The sequence below is a fragment of the Typopeltis vanoorti genome, chromosome 7 (genome assembly GCF_054136105.1).
Source record: "Typopeltis vanoorti isolate ZY-2024b chromosome 7, IOZ_Tvanoo_1.0, whole genome shotgun sequence".
Classification (NCBI taxonomy): Eukaryota; Metazoa; Arthropoda; class Arachnida; order Uropygi; family Thelyphonidae; genus Typopeltis; species Typopeltis vanoorti.
Window position 1 is genome coordinate 46,872,686 of NC_143555.1, and position 21,058 is coordinate 46,893,743.

Below are 21,058 nucleotides of genomic sequence, written 5' to 3' on the forward strand. Positions count from 1 at the left end.
GAGACTTATAATAAAATGAACGTTGCGTTTAATGTGTCATAAACTTTGCTGTAGTAGTGCTAATCGTATAAACTACTGGGTGTATTGATCGCTAATGGAATAAAAAAATGTTTGATCTATAACAATCTTGTTTTATTTTGTGAAAGAGTCGTTTTTTGTTGACATGGTAAGCACAATAAACAGCGCAAAGTCAGTTACCACATTATTTTGGGTTTTTAAGCTCGAGGCTTACAAGCACAAGTGTTCTAGTACTACATAAAATAAAACAGTAAGACAGTATATAGCTTTCATTCTTTATTAGTGTCACATATGCAACTACATAATTTGAAAGCACGTTTTTTTTTTTTTTTTGTTTTTAGATTTTTACACACACTGGATGGCACATGGCTGAGTATTAGCAGGTACGGGAACAATAGCATAAACACATCTTCTGCAGACCAGTGGAAGACACTGTCAACAGTAATAGAGACCAAAGCGCTGTGAATAAGACATGTTCTTCCAAAACTGACATAAGAGAATGCTTAATCTGATAGTTTGAGGCCCATTTTTTCGAACGCTCTGGTGGATGTCAACCAAAAGCTTTAATGCTCAGGGACTGCAGACAATGTTGTATTCCTGCATTACTAGATAACATATTTTTTTTCTTTTAGGACTATATAGCATCATATACATAATCGATTTTGTACACATGACAGTGAATATTTGTGCAAATCATTTGCATTATACAAAGAGGGGAAATTATAGCACACAAAACGATTATATCATGGATATTACGATTACGGGTTAGATCTCATCCTGGATTAGACCCAATTGGTCTAATCTGGATGAGAATCGTCATACAATAATACTCTTATTAGAAAAGATTAAGCATACTGTAGCATTTAATCCGTGAAACTCATAATTTAGCACGGAGAGATGACGGAGGTGTGGCTTGTATTTTTTATTTTATTGTAAGAAAAACATTTTGTCAGTACTGGACTTTAAGAATTCCTTCGAGATTGCTAACAACATAAAAAAAAACAACAAAAAACGAAATTATTTACACACAAATTCTGTACAAGTCATGCATATGTACAATGGAAATAAATTTATGCTATTACGATAAACACTTACACACACACTTTTTATTTGACAACATCTTTGGTATATTTATTTAAGCAAAATGACTTACTAGAGGAGACGAGAAGTTGTTCAACGCTAAATCTGAAGGTTTTTGTCGATTGAGCTGCAAACTAAAAGTTTGGTTCTAAATTTACTTTACACCCCATAACCACTCGTGTATCGTTAATACGCAATGGAAGTCATTAACGTGTTGGAGTTTAACATTTCTATCTACCTACCCACCCACCCGTGCGGTCATTTATCGGAACTAATTCCAGATCAGATCAGTAGTGGATTGCAGCAATTTCCAATTAGCGTGCGACTTCCTCCCCTCTCGACGATTGCGGGATTAGTTTCTGCGGCAAAACGTTTCAAATTATATGATAGTTCGTCTAATAGGTTTCAGTACAGCATCTATGGAAGATCTATTTGCATTGGTCGCTACAATACTGAACTGTAGTTGCGGCCTCGTTTATATCAGCAACCGAACAAAATCATCGAAGCGTACACCTCGCTGCTGCACGGGCTGTGGAGGAAATGACTCATACGCTCCTTCTTTAAGCTGAGATTGCCACCTGAATACACGATATCACCGCTGATCTCCAGCTCATTTTCAATCAAGTCATGCATTTTAATAGTTGACAGAGCAACAGCACGCGCTATGACAGAACGCACCGATTTTGTGGTGATGAAATACAGTGCTTTGAACAGATCCAGAAATTCCGTTAATGTACTCTCTCGAAACTATACCTAATTACCTCTGGCCATGTGTTAAATTATTTTAGACAGGTCACCTACCTTCCTACGGATACATTTAATATCGCATACAATGCATGAAGGTCCTTTGAAAGATTTCGCATGTGAAAGTTCATGCCCAACATAATAATGATTATCGAATGGTTCGGAATTACAGCTGCTCAAATAACGTCACTTTTCCGTACTACGAGAAAGCAATCTCTGCGCACACGGAGGATCTCTTCAGAAGAGAATGAGGAAAGAGCGTAAAATGTTTTAAAGCGCACACAGCTATATTGTGAAACGCTAATTATCTAAATGATGAAAAAAAAAAGTTCTGTCTGCATACACAGACAGAACCTTCGGATTAAGGTGAAACCAATTTTAAAGCAGAGCTGCTGTATTAATTCATTACAAAACTTGAACAAAGCACCCTTATATAGCACACAGCAAAGTTGACTTTGCAGCTGACACTGATCTCTTTATCGACTTTTCCCATATCGGGTGTTTATTTGAGGTGTTGGCAACATTTAATTTTATTAAATAACCGGAAATAATTATTCTAGACTGTTAAAGTTGTTACCATATTACTATTCGTAGTTCCCAATTTTTTTGAAGGTTCACTCGCGGAAATAGGGGAGAAAAATAACGATATAGGGGGTGAAAGATTTTCTTATTAATCAAAAGGAACAAAATTGAATGCATTGGAATCATTACAGCTAACATAAAAATCAACCCTAATATATACAAACGAATTCAATATCGCGCCTTGCAATCTACAACAAACTTAAACAGATTTAAATTAACCGGTTCTCTTACTGCAAGATGTTGGTTCTATTATAGTATCAAGAAGTAGTCATTTTAATTCTGGTATTTGAAAATCCGAATCATACGAGCGTTTCGTTGTTCACCTCTCATTTACTAAGAATTTCACGAAGGGAGAAGCACACCAGCATTGGTGTGAGACTACATAAAATACAAGCTCTACGTGTTTGTATTTTATGTAGTCTATTTGAATGCTTGTTCGTATCACTGAACTATAATAATAGTAAGCGAACCACAATGCTATGAGGTAGCCGAGAATGAGGGAACTAACATTTTTTATTATTCTTACTTCAAGTTAAACTGGAGAGACAATATCCTCCACTATATAGGATACTAAAAACTCAATGAAGTATTTAAAAAAAAAAAAGTCTTGTTATTCATGTTCAGGGAACAAAATTAACAGCTAATTTATGCATCTTTCACAGCAGCTTGCTCCAACACCCATCATTCAACACGAGGCTTACCGGCAATGAATTCAATGGTAAAACTCGACTTCTTTCTGCAGTTATTCGAAAATCATCTCGTAACCATATTCTATTTCGAAAACAAATTATACGTTGATAGCAATTTTTACTCATAATGCAACTATTACGTGTCACAAATGTTGCTGTGAAATAGCGAAGAACAAACCAGAGCGGACAGAAAATGTCTTCAAAACTGTTGGTTATGCAAATAATGGATACAAATACACGAGTTGTTTCGCCTTCTTTTTCTCGTTTAGAACTGTCACAAACAATGTGTCTTAGCCTAGAGCTGCACGGTTGTATATACACTGATCTGAATCGTACACTATGAAATGATCGCATTCCCACAAAAATATACGTGAGGTGTTTTTCAGGTAACTGCAAAAACTAGACTTCATGCTACTAATTTTCTGTGCAACTTTGGAATTCAAATATATCGTTACATTTTCAAATTGGCTCCAGGAGAAAGAAGCAGGGCAGTAACGAATGATTTGCTAAGCTTTTAAATTATCAGCTGACACACACAGCCAATTATGGTTTGAACACCGAGAAATGGTTGCTTAAACCGAAATTCTTTTATCGTTAGTGTCGTAACATTGGTGAACATGACGAACATCTGCAGTAATTTTTAAGGAATCCTGTAAGGTAGCCAGTTTGCAATCAATATTTCCTTTATATTTTACTTATTTATTATATATTTGATTTTCACGCTATTTGTATAGCCATACTGGACAAGCTGAAAAAAAAAAAAAAAGTCTAGCTGTCCAACTATGGACTATCCGAATTAATAAGTGCTGATCTTAGGCTATACCTTAATGTATTTATGAACTACTACAGCGGAAATTATCCTAATATTTCCAGCATTTGTTGGATGTTTTGAAGTTCTCTCTGCACCTATCAGCATTTTATAACTGATTAGTTTGTAAAAAGAGAAAAAGTTTCAAATGTTTGCTCACAAAGGGCAGGAAGAATCTCGAGGACCCACAGCTTATCTATCACTATGTATTGTTCTTCTCCGGAGGGGAGAAACGGTCCATTGTCTTATCAAGTATTCTCTTATAAAGCCAGAAGGGAAGGACAGCCTAGATAGCAGTGCCAGTGTTACAAATTACCAGGCCGAGGTGCGTGTGTGTGGGGAAGGGTGGGGGTCTCGGTATAATCAGTATTTCCTGAGAACAAAATCGATAACTGTCTCTCCACACTAAGTAAATGGATAAATTTCGTTCCCCCACGCAGACTTTCATTATGTGTGCTAGACAGAGAAGCAAACACAAGTGCGCAACTACTAGGGCTAGCAAATAAAAAATAATTTGTACTACTCTGACACACACAGCATAGTTATGCGATTTAAGTTAGCTTGACTTAAAAATGGTACAAATAAATATATTACAGTAACGTTAGTATCATTAAATATATATAAAACAACGCTGGGCATGCTTTGGTGTCGACTCTAGGAGTATTTCCAAAATAGTTACACCGGATAATAGCTACCCTTAGAACAATCCGAGGGCACGTAGAATTATTTCAGGCTGCAGTGTTATCCTACTACAGCAAAAACACCGAGTATAAAAGTGACTGATGGTGAAAATGAAAATGGCAAATATTACAATCTCGCGGAACTAAACTTTTGCCGTACATAGTGGTAACTATGCGTCTGTATCAAATGACTAAATGCACACCTAAATATCACTTATAGGGCGAAACGAGAATAAATGTTTTAGCTTTCTGTACAAACTAAATCGCTGGTATTTAATAAATCGAAATATTCCGAAGAAGCTTGAGTAGAACTTCGTCAGCCATCAGAGTCATCTTTACAAAGATCACAAATGTGAACTAATAACACGACACGTGGACACGACGCAAGTACGATAAAGACAACATTAAGAAGTACATATAAGATAAACATCTGGGTTGGGGAAATCAGCTAAGGCTTTTGCTATTAATCAACCCATCGTTACTACAGAAAGTCAGCCCTAAGTACAGGACTATTCTGTGCAGTAAATGCAGTCCAAACTTGCTGCTGTTGCTAAGACTAGTCGAGTTAGTAGCATTTCCTGGAAGAGTCTGGATACTTTTCCTTCAATTCCGATTTGAACTGGCGAAAAAGGATTCTGTTCTTCTCTTGGTCTGTGTCCTTGTCCTTGTGGAAGGAAGAAGGGGTTTTGAGACCTTGGTGGACGACAAAGGCATTATTTAGTACGGAGAACTTGTAGCCGGCAACGTGCAATTCACACACCTGAAACAAATAAAACAATAAAAAAAGTGAGTCAATAGGCATTACATCATTACCACTTAAAATATAATAGTCAAAAGACAATTGTTAGATATTGAATATTTATTAAAACCTGCAGCAAATGTTTGCTATCGCTGAAATTTATAAGCACAAATTGTATACATTTCATGTCTGAGAGTAGACATTACTCACACTGCAGCTGGCTGTAGCAAAGTTAAGGTACTTCGTACGCCTGCCAAAATCGTTACCAACAATTAACGCTGTAGATGGTTTTCTTTGAAGGCCAGAAAAGAGGGATATCGATCGTACATGACCATACGCTGTTCTTCCCCTCCGGAAGATGTGGTCGCTCAGGACAGACAAAGTATACTCTTAGAAAGTCACCCTTTTATTGAAAAAGTGATTTAAATGCTTTTTTTAGGACTGTCTACATAAACGATAATTATATATGAAGATTTGCAAACTAAATATAACTGTATTAACTTAGCGCAGCAACACCAGTAACCTTGCGGACTGAATAAATGAAACTATTTTTCCTCTCTACGTGTTTACGTATCGTTGAAAAAAACTTGGATTTAATGGTGACTTGTACGTATATATCCAAGACCAGTTTGTCCAGTGAGTAGGAGATTAACCTATCCGAGAACTTGTCACCGAATGAATCTGAACAATATATTACAAGTTTATTCTAGAACTTAAGTTTCAGGAAGAATGCCATTATCTCCAATTAGCAAATCTGATACTGGCCAACATGTAAGACTAAAATGATTCTATTATTACTACGATTGAAGATAAGTTCCATAATAAAAAATGGCTTTAACCAGCGCAGGCGTTTTCACTGGGCTACTGCAGTCATGAATGTGCAGATGTAGATCTCCCTCCAGGATTACAATGGTGGCAATGAAACAAAATTTACACTGCTAGGACTATTGGACAAAATTAGTTCAAATATTTTGTCCAATAGTCCAGAAAGTTATGCTTTCTACGTGAATGTAGCTGAGAATTATTCCTTGACCAATGAGTTCTTTCTTCATATCTCTGCATTAGTATTTGGAATTTTCAGTCCTCTTTTGCGAAAAATAAATCAACTGAATGTCTAAAAGTGTGTGTAATTTTCTCGACCATCATTATTACATATGCGCCGCAGTTCGGCATGTACTGCAAGAAGGGGACGCATGCATTCGGAATACAGTTATTTTGAAGGGACAGAATTCAGCTGAGAATTAGTGAAAGAGAAAAAAACTGTCGCAAATTGTGTATTGGTTTCACCATTTTACTTCATTAAAAAAAAAAAAATACAACAACATACGACTATAGATTTATGAGCGCTGGACATTTCTTGTATGCATACGTGAATAGCAGTCATTCCCCCCCCCCCCCACACACACACAAAAGATGACAACGAAGTGTCGGCAACAGTGGCAAATACAAATGCATCTGTCGGCATGCTCCAAGATCCTATCACGATAATGGGAAAGATTCCACAATACTCAAAGAACGGGGTGGGAGGAGAAACTACCAGATTTCCGCATTTATTAATAAAGAGAAGTTGGCCTCATTTCTCAAAATGATTGAGGAGGTGAAGCAGCGGCTTTAGATTTTTATTTGTTGCTGTCAACAGTTTCTTTTGTGAGTAGTAAAGGTTGCTGTTCACCAACTGGGACCTCATTTAAAAGGAAAACAAGTGAATGTACGATGAAAGATAGCTTGTACCATTTAACTGGAACACACACACAGTTAACGGCAATAAACTTTAAGAAAAGTAACTGGAATAGTCTTGCAAATCTCTTAGGATCAAATTAAGAAAACGAAATATATAAGAATCATGTTAGGAAATGATAACATCCTCAGATAAATCTTTTGACGCCTTTGCGATACAGAGACCAAGTTAATTAATACACACTGGAAAACTAAATCAAATATGATCTGAACGCAACTTCTCGTTCAAAACAGAAAAATACGACGGTCTCTTTAACTTGGTTGGGGGAAAAAGAGCATTCGACTTAAACAGTGAATCCGCATATAAGCCAGTAATATATTTTAAAATGGGAAAAAAAAGTCTGTAACCCACTCATGAAGATAAACATTTCATTTAAAACGCCATGATTAATATATTCGGAGTTATGTGCGACGCCTCTAGTTTTTTTTTTTTTTTAAATCCTCCTGTAGAACTTCTAAGAAGTGGAGTATAGTGAAGTCGCAGGGCAGCTTGTTCAAAATGGTACGTCCAGAAATTAGGTAACATTATCTGGGTTAAGAGCGACTGTAGTCCAGTAAAGAGAGGGACTGAATATGTAACAAGAATTATTTTGTTAAGATTTATAACTTCCCCTTACAAAAATTCGGAAAATAGTGTTATGTAATACATGAACGAACTAAAGCAATGATATGAAAAGTCTTGCTCAAATTGTATACGGTTGCAAACTGCAAGGAACCTTTAATGAGTTCCGTTACTGAACCTCCTCAGGATCTGTTTCATCCACGCCTTTTATTATGCTTTCTTTAACCACTCATTGGCATAAAGAAGTATCAGGTGTAAAGTAATCTTTATTGGAAGAACTCCACTTATTACTCCCCTCAGATAGCGCCAGCACGCAAGACCAGCCAAGAGTACTGCGATAATGTGGCAAAATCGCTTCATTTAACGAAAACTTTATTCACGAATAAGCTATGTGCTTTCTAGCCTAAGCACGGAAGGTAAAATTCTTATTTCTGCACACCTCGGGGCTATTCTCACGCGGGCGCTACAAGCGAACGAGATCGTGATCTGTGGCCTGGCGAATCAACAAAACGGAATCGATTCCCATCTGTTTCGCTATTCATTGATCACTGACGCCGAGGTTTTCTACCGTCGATCTTATCGGAGTTGTGCGTAGCTAGCGCACGTGCCACAACGGAAACAGCAAGTTGGCATGGCTGTTACCAGCAGTTCCCCCATGCCTGAAGCAGTGGGGTTAGTTACTGTTAGAAACATCAACCGAACCAAATATTACAGAAAGCGTGAAGCTCTCAAACAGCTCCCTGTCAGTTACAAGCATGGAGTTATGTAACAGTGAATGGCACTTCGACTTTAACTACAGGGAAAAATCAATAATGATCCGGTTGGCAGGTGGTCAACGAAGCCGTTAAAATTCTACTGATAAAAATGGCATACCGATAGCTGTAATTTTAGCTGCATTATTTACATCCCTCCAACATTTTTTATTTTTTCATCTTGCGATAAAAACAAAATTCACAAATCGTTATCGGGTTAGATTTCATTGATGTAGAAATGGTGTTCGGGAGACATTACTATAGAACTTCTTCCATATCTACAAAAGACTTCCAGGCGATCAAAGTGACCATTCCCTGCAGGAACGGAAAAACAGTGTGCTAATAACCAGGTTACTTAGACCTTTCCGAAATGGATCGGTTAGTGAATTAAAGGTAAACATAGCTGTAGCACTGACCTATTCGGATGAGTAATTCACAGGAAGTTTTTTTATTATTTTTTTTTTATGCGACTTCCATGTACGAAAGGTTGTAGACCAATAGTACATTAGTAGCGGGAGATGGCTAAGAATTTATTTCTGTTTTTAACCTAGTCCGGAACATTGCTTTAGAGATCAAACATGGAACATTTTTCAGGTCACTGAAGGCCTCCAAATAAACGGGATGGTGATCTCACATCCCACTTATTGGATGTGATGAAATTCGAACCCACAGGTGAGTTTGGCATTCTGCCGCTCTTTTGTAACACGAAGAAAATGGTAGAAGTATAGGTTTCTGACGTCTAAAAAATGATGTTCGTCGCTTCATTTGCAGAAAATAAAGCGATCACTTTCTGACTCTTTTATAATGCTGGGCTTTTCAGAAAAAGGCTATATTAGTTGCTCTTAACCGTGGTGTTTTTCTTCAAAACGAAAACCGGCCTTCTACCTAGAACAATTGTCAGATATTTAGCCTAAATAGCGAAACCTCTTTTTGTTACCAGATGCATCCCTATCCAAACTGAATTCAGACAATTTCCTTGGATGTAATATATAATTTTCATTAAAGTTTTGTGTCTACTTCAACCCAACGTTAAGGAGTAATCACCGTATTAAATCGAATAGCTTTTATTCTTTAAGTAGCAAATAGTAAATGTTTTGTCTTTTTATTGTCCCAAGGTCGAAATAAAGTTCGCCATCTCGCTGCAAAAAAGCAGTAGCACCATCGTATTTTAATATAATTTGTCATTCTCAAGCATAACTTTGCACCCTCCCCCTCCCTTTATTCCTGTAACGTCAACGCGCATATTTCGCATTTTGCAATCTCACTGCGACCGAAGTGAAGTACACGTGAATAGATTGCGTGGCGGTCACTGAGCATAAAATTAACTGCAAAATCATAAATTTTAAAAGCTATCGGATGTGCTCCATAAATCGACTTGCAAAGTTAATATTTAAATTCTTTATATGAAACACCATAAAGGAATACTGCGATCATATGTAATGAACAGACTTCATTTTATATATAAAAACTAACTGCTTATTACGACGTCTGTAAAGTTCGAACATTCGTTTGTGGAATATGTTTAATCAAATCTTTTCTCCATGGGTGTCGGCAAAGCAAATCATGTACATCATGTTCTTATTTTCATATTCCATTTGAAGGCAACTGTAGATAAGTTATATTCTTGGTTAAAGGGAGGATGCTAGAACTTCACAGCAACTGGCAGTCTCCGCGAAGGAGGAACAACGCACTGATTCTTAAGCCACTGTGTATATTCTTCACTAATGAAGCTAGCGCAAAATTTAATGCGGGCACTAAATTTTATAAGTTCAATGTCAATGCGTATTGTTTGTGTGCATCCAACCTGTAAATGGGACGGGCTTAGTCGATTTTAGCGGCGCGTGTGTTTCAGGTTATAAATAGTAAATATGTTTAAATTGTACTAGCTGTATAAGCACAATGTTTACTGCATGAGATAAAGCAACGAAAGAATTTCATCGGGAAGAAATATCAGACCGACCTCGGATGAACTGAAAGGGTCCGAAAACGAAACTGTTCAAAATACAAGTTGTTCGTAACGGTGTCGATAACTTTTCTTAATCCATGACCACCTTCTGGAAACAACTCATGACATCTTTATAATCTATCTTCAGTTTGCGTTTTATTATTATCATTTTTCGTTTACATATCAAACACGAACTCTTGGATTTTGGGAGGAGAGAAGACAGGTAGTCACATCGCAGAAAGAAAACTGTATAATTTTTCCCCCGTTTTCCGAATCCAAAATTATAATAACATTTTATTAGAGGTTTGGTAGAACCACCACACGTTAAATGAACTCGGGATTCCATTTTTATGTGTGTATTGATCTTCAAGTGGTCAATAATACTTTACCTGAAGGATGATCGAATCCAAGCAGTTCATTTGGTATTTATAACGCGACACGTAAATACTGTAAAATTAAAACATTTTACTGTATCGCATTAATCCTAGAATTTTCAAATCCCGTTTCTCGTCTCCCATTCATCAATTGTTAAAAAAATTCCATTTAATTACGATCTATGGGTACATCTGGCTCTTACTTTAAATGTAAAAAAATCAGTGGCAGGCATGTGCTGTCACAACATCGGGCTGTTTCCAATTCATTAGTTTCTGCAATGGCAACAACAAGACTTTCGCCCTAATAACCAACTGGAAGATTCAAATCCTGTGTCTTTCAATAAATGAAAATTAAGAACTGAATTATGTAAATTAGTGCTTTTAACGAGCTGACTGTGATACATCAATACAGAAAAAAAGGAACCTTTAAATATTAATAGCAGACGTCTCACCCGTCATAAAGATGGTAGAGCTCCTCCTTGATCTCCAGCCGCCCCCAAATATATATATATATAAAAATACACACGTGTGTGCGCGCGTGTTTATTTTTCATTTACTTGATATTATACATAACAGTGGACTTGGATTACTATATAATCATTTATTTTGCTGCTCGATTAAAATATGTCCCGGTGATTTTTGATTACGGGGAGAGAAGCAGTGCTTGGGCATACGTTTGGTATTTTGGATGAGGTCAGCAAAAACCGCTCTAACAAATTAGATTAATCAACGGTACATCGTCGGATCAGGATATATACCATTCATCTCTGCGCATAGCTCGAAAGAGTGGAAGCATCTTACAATGATGAGAACGCGCACTTTCCACTTCAATTGGCAAGTTTAATTTATAATTAAGCGCGGTTGCTATATTCAGTATATCAATTACACCTTATAAGAATCCCACGTTTAAGCCAACTTCTGAAACCGACGCTTTTATAATTGAATTCACTTTTTGGATCTGATTATGCATCCCAGTCGCTAATTAATTGATATCGTCGGATATGATTTTTCAATGCTGACTCGAGCACCTTTCCTCGTAGTCACTTTCTCAGTTTAAACACCGGTGGAATTCCTCATGTGCTGCACTCAGGCATTCCGTTGCGAACGGATCACGGAAATCAATAGAAAAACAATTTTCTTATAATGACTTTTAGAATTGGGAGGACATGATCCGTAAGTTTAAGCAGCCCACGTTACAGAGGAGAAGCGTGTGCAAATATTTACATGGCCAACGAGGCAGTAACGCGTAAACACGAGTATTAAGAATGTGCATGTACTCGAGCAGATGCAGATGTTTCTTCGCGATACAATCACTTCTCGGCCCGGTTCGATCTATCGACCTCGAGTGCAATCGTTTATCGTTGAGGAAATCTGTAACTGGACAGGGACGTCATGGATTCTTTAACAAGCAAGATAAGATGGGAAGTAAATATTGGATAATTCATCATTTTTAAAAAGCGATGGATTCGTGTGTTCTTCCCAAAGAGTAGCGATAAGAAGAAATCCCTCGTAATGTTTAAAATAAAAGGAAACAGCATTATTAAGTGATGAGTTCTCGAAGTATTTTATTATTGTGAATCGAGGAAATGCGTGCATTGGTGTATGCACGACAGTCAAACTTCACAATTCCTTGCTAAAGTCAAATGATATCAACTTTAAAAAGCAAAGAAGTTTGTGAAGGCAAAATTCTTCTTTCTTCAAATGCACACCCTCTCGGTACAGCTATATATTTTTATTATTATTGTATGAATTGTATCTACGAAGGGTTTTATCATTTTCTTACCTTATAGTACATTTAATGCTCTCGCTGGTTTAAGAGTTAAATAAGCTTTTTCAAGTTACTGCGAAATCCTCCAAGTTATGCCGCATTAGCAACTGGCTACGAAGCCCCAAGTCAGTGTTTAGAAAGCATTAAAAGGGAACTGTATAAAAATATGTAATGCTATAATATAAAAGTTCTAATAAAAATACTGTAATAGCGTGTATAACCTGATATCTTAGAAAATTTAAAAACGTGGTAAAGCTATGAAATACCAAAGTTTTTCAGAGTATAAAGACTCAGGTGGATTATTTAACCAATCACTGCGCTCCTTAAAAATAATGAGGAGAGTTGAGTGACTGATAAACTATAATCGCATATCATAACCCCACAACAGGATGAAGTATGAAAATGACCTAGGCGGAGCAGAGCTAGAACAACCTCCTTTTTTACGGGCTAGTTTTTTTTGTTAGTCTCGCTGCCATGCGGTTTGCCACTGGTATATTAACTTTTATCTAATGATCTGCCTGCAATCCGTATAAAGGAGAGGTAGGTGGTATTAAGAAAAAGGCTGACTTGTCTGTAGCCTCGTTTCTCTTGATAACGTGGATTGAGTCCAACAAGGACGAATGTACAGATGAAGCCGCCATCTCTGAATGGAACAAATGTTGAATCAAGGAGTCCTGGATGTTGTTGATATACCAGACTTCTAGGTACCCGAGATGAATTTCCTTAATCGGTATAAATAATACGCCTTCGGCAGCGTTTAAATTTTATGTAATTTAATAAAAGTTCTATTTGCATGCAGCTCAGCAGTATAGACGTAAATTCAGATAGCAGTCGATTGCATATTCTGTTGTCTGGGAAGACAGATGCTTTGAACCGTCTGCATAAAAGATACAAAATATTCTAGTAGGTGTGTTTGAAAGAGCTGCGGGTAGACAGAGGGACGCGTACAATGTTTACTTAACCTGCATGATAGAACTCAACTTTCTCACGTTGGTAGCGTCCGTGCAGTATTCTTTATCCATATCTCTAGTAATGCTTTTATTTGCAAACCACAAGAATAAATTGCAGTATGACAAAAGTGTTACATTAATTAGATTAGGTTTACTAACCTTTCATGGATGGGAGCAACATTAAAAAAAAAAAATCCCTACCGCGGAGAAAAGAGAAAAACTTGGCCATTTGGCATTGTCGGGCAGGGATTTTATTTTGGTCGCATATATTAAGGACGGTCCGCGGGGTTAGCCTAGTGGCTTTGCGCTTTGAAACCATATGCCTGGGGAAGGAGTCCTAGGTTCGATTCCCGTCGACGACGTGAGGAGCTTAAGGATCTTTCTCAGCCATAGCCAAGTTAGCCGGTCTTGGGCATGGACAGCAGGGTTTTTTCCGCCAGTTTATCTGGGGGTTTTCATCCCGCAAGCAGGCAAACTGGATCCGTGAACACACAGGTTACAGTCATAAATACGGCAAGGAAGGCAACGGAAAACCACCTTGCGTCACTAATTCCCTAGTAATCAGCTGCAACCCTCTCACGAGAGGAAGCCACAGGATCAGATCAGATCAGATAGTAAAGACGGCTGCTGACATCGAAGTGGCAAAGGTGGTTCATTTGCTTCTATGTAAATAGCAGATGATGCTCAAAATGCTCCAGTTCTCTTTGGAAGAAGTCAAGTTTTTGATCTAATATAAACGGAACAATGAACACCTGTCTAAAATTCAAGAGGTGGAAAATACGGTGCAACCGAAGTAGAATTTGGGTGTGTGTGTTTTAGAAGTCCCAAGAATCTTGTTTCTGTTGCAATTGCGTTTATCGTTTGTCTTAGTTCTGGGTCAAGATGAATACCATGTTTGCGGTAAAATCCACGTAAACAGTTTTCCAAGGCGAAAATCCCAGCCATTTACAAGCGCTCAGTTCAGAAGATGATCAATGGCTTGCTGCAATGCAACTGCCTGACTCCTCATGTTGCAAACATGAGAAGAGATCACACCACCGACATAGAGCGCATTACTTACGGTTGAAGGAAGTTGTTCTTTTATTGAGTTTACTTTAAGAGCGAATAGCGAAACCACTTAACAGAACCTTGTGGAACTTCATGCTGGAGTTTCGTAATCGGGTTTGAAAGATTCGGTTAGATACAGTTCCAATAAAAATAGGGGATTTCCTTTGAGATCAAAGTCGTGTAGGTAGTCAATTACTCTACCTCTAAGTTGTGTTATTCTTTTTTCCACATCAAAGAAACCGCATACTAAGCGCTCATGTTTTAGGAAAACATTTCTAATGGATGCTTCCAGTCGGATTAAATTATATAGTGAAGAATGATACTTTCTTTGCTCCAGACTGCGCAAAGTCGTTCTCCAGAAAGTCACCTTTCGCCAGTATTTCGGAAATTCATTCCCACAGAATAATCCAGTTTGAATAAGAGCAGCTGATCCGTAGAGGATGGTAGTATGTTTAACCACATAATGAATGTCATCTAGTTGGCATTGAAGCAAAAGAAGATTTCAGGTAGACTTGCTATCTTGCAGTAAGAAGTGAATAGAATTTGGGGTTTTATAGACAAAGCAGAGAAACATCAAATTCTATTCACTAAATTCGCAATTACTTTTGAATAAGTAATTGCGCATTCCTTCTGTTCCAGGATCAGAGTGGCGTGCATGGCTATCTGTCCATTTTTCTGAATTTTGTCCCAGACCATCTTGATGTTTGTTGATTTGGTGGCAGAAGGTGTGTGAATTGGATTAACGAGTCATTTTCGTTCTGAATGTGGACATCAGGCACTTCATTTTGGTATTTTGTCTAAAGCAAATCACAGGGTAATGCGGAAGATATCATACGCTTAGTTTTGGCTGCTGTATGTTTTGAATTCTACCATGATTTTCGTAGAAAACTGACGTTTTCGATACTGCAGTTACAACGGCTTGTGTTATACATTTCTGATATGATTCACTGCTTTATTAATAGGAGCTAACTAGTGCAGAATCAAATTCTGTCCAGGACGAGAAGATATTCCAAGTCATCGTGATATACAAGGGAAGACATGACTCATTAAGTAAGAGTGAATATCACGGTAAATGATCGCTCCTTTAGCTGTTATCTTCTGCTTCTCATTTAAAGTGAGAAGAGTGATGGTGAACATTTTTAAGTCGATAGCAGGTATGCATGCAGAAAGTGTTACTTGTACTGTTGAGGGGGAGGTTGTCTTCAAGAACGCAATTCTTCTTCCACAACTCTTTTCTAATGCTTGTGCACTACTCCAGGAGTATTGTGGTCATTAAAATCCTCCATTAAGAGTGGCAACTGCAACATGAAGTAATCAAGATCCTGAGAAATATCTTCAATGAGGTTTGTAGACGGATACAGCATACTGTAATAAGACATCCTATTAAGAGGGACGGTTACCCAGGATGGCTGTGAACAGGTGTCCATCCCTTGTGGTCTTGAATGATAGGTGTACTGCAAAGTAGGATCCTCACCAGCTCTCAAAGAAGCACACTGGCTTATGTTTCTATAAGAGGCCCTTGATATCAATGTTTTGGTGGAATCCGCGATATTTCCATTGTAGAAGGTTGCTTTATTGATGTTTAGTTGATCTTGCTTCAGATTTTGTGAACATTTTTTACTTTTATCCCTCTTCAGGGACGACGAGTGTCCATTTTCTTTAGAAAAAAATGAGACGTCTAGGATACTAGGCATTTTTATCATTATACGTTTTTGTTGGGGGGTGGGGTGAGGAAAGAGAGATCTGAAGGCATGTTGAGGTGCACAGTCCATTATTTTTTAATTTGTTGGTTTTGAAATCCGGGAGTCATTTTTGGTTTTTTTTTCAAGAATAAGGCTTATTTTAATGTTTCTCTGATCCACTCTGTTGAGATCCTACCGTTCAAGGATGATGTAATTGTGAGACAGTTGTGCCTTAGACACTTTTAAGTCTTTCCTAGCGTAACAGGATTTTATGGCGGTATACTTTCTCTTACTCTCCAGATACGGTATCTCGGTTTTATGAATTTTCTTTGCTCAGGAATAGACTAGATGCTCTCCCACGCAATTGCCACACTTAGGTACTTTGCACTTAATCTTTACCCTCATTCTCTTTGCTGGCACATTAAGCACATACGGCAGTCGGAGTGACAGGGAATTAGGATACCCCACTTGCACTGATGATTGTGTCTTCTTCTTTGGTGCATCAATCCGAAAATTGGTCAATATAGCAGCACATCACAACATCCTGTTATTTATATTTATATATGAAATTCTTGGTCTGCCTCGTGGCCTCTTTCCTTCTACAGTCCCCTCCATTATTTCTGTAATCAGTCCCCCATGCCTCAAATGGTGTCCAACTAGCTTTTTCTTTTTTTATTGATGTGTTTCATTAATATGTACGGAGTGTTAAATGTAGAGACGATATTCCTTGTCGATACTAGAATACAATACCTATTTATGATCACCATTCTTAGGGCTGTCACTCGTTTTAATTCGGAGCACACATTCCAAGGAAAATTGTAGAGGTCCGCCTCCGATATAACGCCACTCGAAAAGTTTAGTTTTGGAGGAAGTTGCCGTAATTGTTATTTACCCGAATTAGCTGCTGTTTCGTAAAAGATAATAAGAAGAATGTCTCCAGAAAGGATTCTTTTCTTCATCAGAAACGATTCTTCAGAACTCGAATAGATAAAGGGTGGCATTTATCGAGGACGTTCACCTGTTCTTGTAATCAAAGATGGCATATTCATCATCATCATACGTATCAAGGATTTAGGCCTAGTATGGCCTATTCGCCTTAGAAGTCATCGTTGAATCGTTTAAGAGGACGTCCTGGTTTTCTTTTTCCTAATGGCTTGTACTTTAAGGCTTGTTTTGGTAATCTTTCTGTTTTCATTCTTTGAACGCGTTCCATCCATCTATGTTTATATATTTTAATTTTTTCAATTACTGGTTCTTGGTTTAATTCTTTCATAATATCTTCGTTTCTTTTGTGATCAAATAGGGTATACTTTGCAGTTTTTCTCATAAACTTCATTTCTGCTGTTGTTAATCTTTGTTTGTCTTTTTGTTTTATTGTCCAGATTTCGCTTCAATACATTAAGATTGGTAGGGCTAATGTATTGTATACTTTTAGTCTGGTTTGGTTTAAATATAGAGTTAATTACTCCTGTTATTTTTAAATATTTTGCAATTTTTATGTTTATATCTTTTTCATTTTCATAAGTGATCATACATCCTAGGTAGTTAAATGAATTCACCTGTTCTAAGATCTTGTTATCTAATACTATTTTAGTTCTTGCTGGATCTTGTCCTTTAAAGGCCATAGTTTTTGATTTTTCCGTTGATATTATCATACCATAATCTTTGGATATCTCATTTAGATTTAAAATAGCTTTCTGTAAGTTATCTTCAGATAATTATTATTTGGTCGTCTGCAAAGAGGAGAGTGTTTAAGTTAACTGTAGGTGAAAGTTTAATTCCTTGATGTAAATTTTTACTCCATTTTATTATTATTTCATTTAAGTAGATATTAAAAAGAGTTGCTGAGAGGGGACATCCCTGTCGGACCCCTTGGTTTATCTCTCTTGTATATGATAGCTCATGATTTAATCTTATTTGTATTTGATTATTTTCATATATACTTGTGACAGCTTTTAGGATATTATTTGGTATTTGTCTTTCTTTTAATATGTTAAATAATATGTTTCTTTTAACTTTGTCAAATGCTTTTTCAAAGTCAATAAATGCAATATGTGTTTCTAAATTATATTCTCTGATGGCAGATGGCATATTAGTCGGTGTATTTGATGAGCAAATATTGTAATAGGTCGGAGGTTTTTGAGAGAATCTAAGAAACTTTAAGGGCTAGCGGGGGGGGGGGGGGGGGGAAGAGGCTTATTGCAACACCACTGACCTTTGCAGCAAGCAGCCACTAGCTGTTCCTTTTAGCTCTAATTTGTATGCGTATTTAATATGCATTACGAGAAAGTTGAAGCAATATCGGACCATTAAGTTGCTCCATCGTATAATCTTTAGTGTATGAGACAGCATTCGCACATGGCGAATGCTACCTCTCATTTTCACATTTACTTAACCAATCAATATTTGTGACCCTCAATTGTATTGAAAAAATTTCATCTTCCATTTTTAGTTCTTGTAAGGAGAAAATTAAAACACCGTTAAGTGCGGCAACTAATTTATGCCGCAGTTTATGATATCACGATTTATTCAACATAAAGATGAAATTATGGTCAAAAGGGATTAAAGTTTTGAGGTCTACATTATATGTTTTACTTACCTAGATTCTATGGTTTGTGAATGTCGGACAGGAAATCTTGCTAAATGCTGTTCAGCTTAAAAGTTGCTGGCATATGAGACAGGATTCAAACACTGTTTCTAACCAAGGTCAAGTGTAGCGATGTCCTCGCATCGGTGCTGACAGCATACGATACAGGAAGTCAAAGGATACACAGAATATTGATAACCCAACATAATTAAATTTACATTACTAGCTTCCTATCAACATTCTTCAAACCTAATCTGTTAATTGGCAGACCTCCAAATATTGGAAATAAAGTTAGGTATGTGTTTTACAGGCATAATCTTTATCCACTGATCGAGCTGGGAAGCAAAACTAATGCCACAGTTACATGAACATCATAATGATAACATATGCCGGAAATTGCTACACACTTTGGACCTGTCCATAAATTACTGAATGTTTCTGATGGGTGGATCTTTTACAACAGAATGAACACTAGACGAATCTGATATGATGGTTCGATTTCGACGTTTATAACAGTTAATAAACAAGGGTTGATAAGACCATCAGGCAATCTAAAGACCTCCACCGGACATTCGTGGAATAAACTGGAAATATGTATCCGTCATCTCTTCTATTAATATCGCAGGACGAATTTCAAACTTTAATGAAAATTAAACGAAGCACTACTCCTTCAGATCCCTTTCAACAACTCTAAAAATCTCTACAAAATTCTTGTCGGAACTATAATTATAGCCAAGGGATATCCGACATATAATTAACTTATAGGCATTAATAAAATGGCTAATCAGTGTAGTATCGATGAAACTAGGAGACTTATTTTTATAGTAGTTGGACGCTAAAAAGTCGTGGCATGCTGGGATTTTTGTAACGAGTGTCCTTACAGATTCATAACTCTGCTCCTTGAATTAATAGATAGGCTTTATCTTGAAAAGGATTACGAGGGGGAAGGCGTTCCCCGCGTTTAGTTTTTCCTCAGAAATTACTGATTTTTTTTTCTCCCGCTGTAGTGGCATTTTATTGACTGCTGCTCAATAAATGAGAGATAATTCAGTTAACCCTTTTAAGTTTTAAATAATTCAACTCTGTGCAGGCTGCATGGCGCTCGCCTTGTATTAATGTTAAAGGCTTAACTCGGCGAATCTCACGTACTAAACTCAAACTACAATAACCCATAATGGCTTGTACATTCGAAGTGATCGAATTTTGTCAAGAACTGATCAAATAAGTAACTAAAATTATAAACTACAAAATGACTAATGTCTGCCAAGTAGTCTTTTATTTGCATATTAATTTCTCACTCTCAATAATATGATTCCCCCACACCGCCGTGAAATCTGATTTTATGTAACAAGTAAATAGTAAAAGGCATGGCTAAAGTCTCCAACCAATCAGCTCGTGCAGCGGCCTATTCAGAATAGTGAAGGACTAGGCGTGCCACTCAGTCATTTAACGATTTGATCCAAACTAGTAAATTATGTTGGAAACAAAGTATAATCTCATATATTCATGGATATTATGGAAGAATGAATACCGAAGTTATTTATTAATATAACCAACCGCTCCCATTTTAGCAATGGCCGGCAAACTGTTTTTGCACCATACTAATGGGTAGCATTACTGCAGTAATGATAGAATACAGACAACTTCCTTACTATAACATAACTCTTTCAAACAGCAAGGTTAACCCACATTGCAATCATTTTTATATAACATCCAGATATCTAACTGTATTTGTTCTCCCACTTTTAAATGATAATCTTACTCTAAAAAGTAAGATTAATACCAGGTATGCTGTTATTAATCTGCTTGATAATCCCACCAATCATGCTGTCTTAAGTACTAATCAACATTGCAATGTAGATAAAACACACTGTTTTGGAATGTTTCAGAATATAAAGAAATGTGGAAGTTAAATTGTAATGTTTAACTACGAATAAACGATAGCTGTGGGCTTACTGCATGCAGTGGCAGACCGGGTATATTTATTCGCCTCCACAGAAATAAGGCAAAAGTTTTAAAGAGCCAGCCTATTGGCTCTTTATATTTAAGTAACTTAATGGGGCACCCTTTTTTGACAACTCGTATAGCAGAGTATATAAGTTCTTTTCGCTATACCCTTTGGTATTAATTTGGTCTAGCTACTCACTGATGAAGCCTCAATAAAGGCTGAAACCAGTCTGGGCAGTGATCTCCCATCATAATGTAATAACAGCAATCAGAACTTTACCCACCTTTGCTGCGAGTTGCCCGAGTTTGTACTACGTACTAGGACTACTTGCATTAGCTCACGCTAGTAATCGCCGATACTTTTATA

General features: G+C 37.1%; 1 protein-coding gene across 1 annotated transcript in view; it reads right to left on the reverse strand.

Annotated features, from left to right (window-relative positions):
• Nucleotides 1–281: 281 nt before the first annotated feature.
• The window catches only part of LOC150104646 (beta-1,4-glucuronyltransferase 1-like), a 330,743-nt gene continuing 309,966 nt past the window's right edge, over nucleotides 282–21,058 (reverse strand). The window contains exon 4 of the mRNA XM_090395842.1: nucleotides 282–5,361. Within this exon, the coding sequence (XP_090251968.1) occupies nucleotides 5,167–5,361 (195 nt within the window). The 3' untranslated portion in view covers nucleotides 282–5,166. The remainder of the gene's footprint in view (nucleotides 5,362–21,058) is intronic.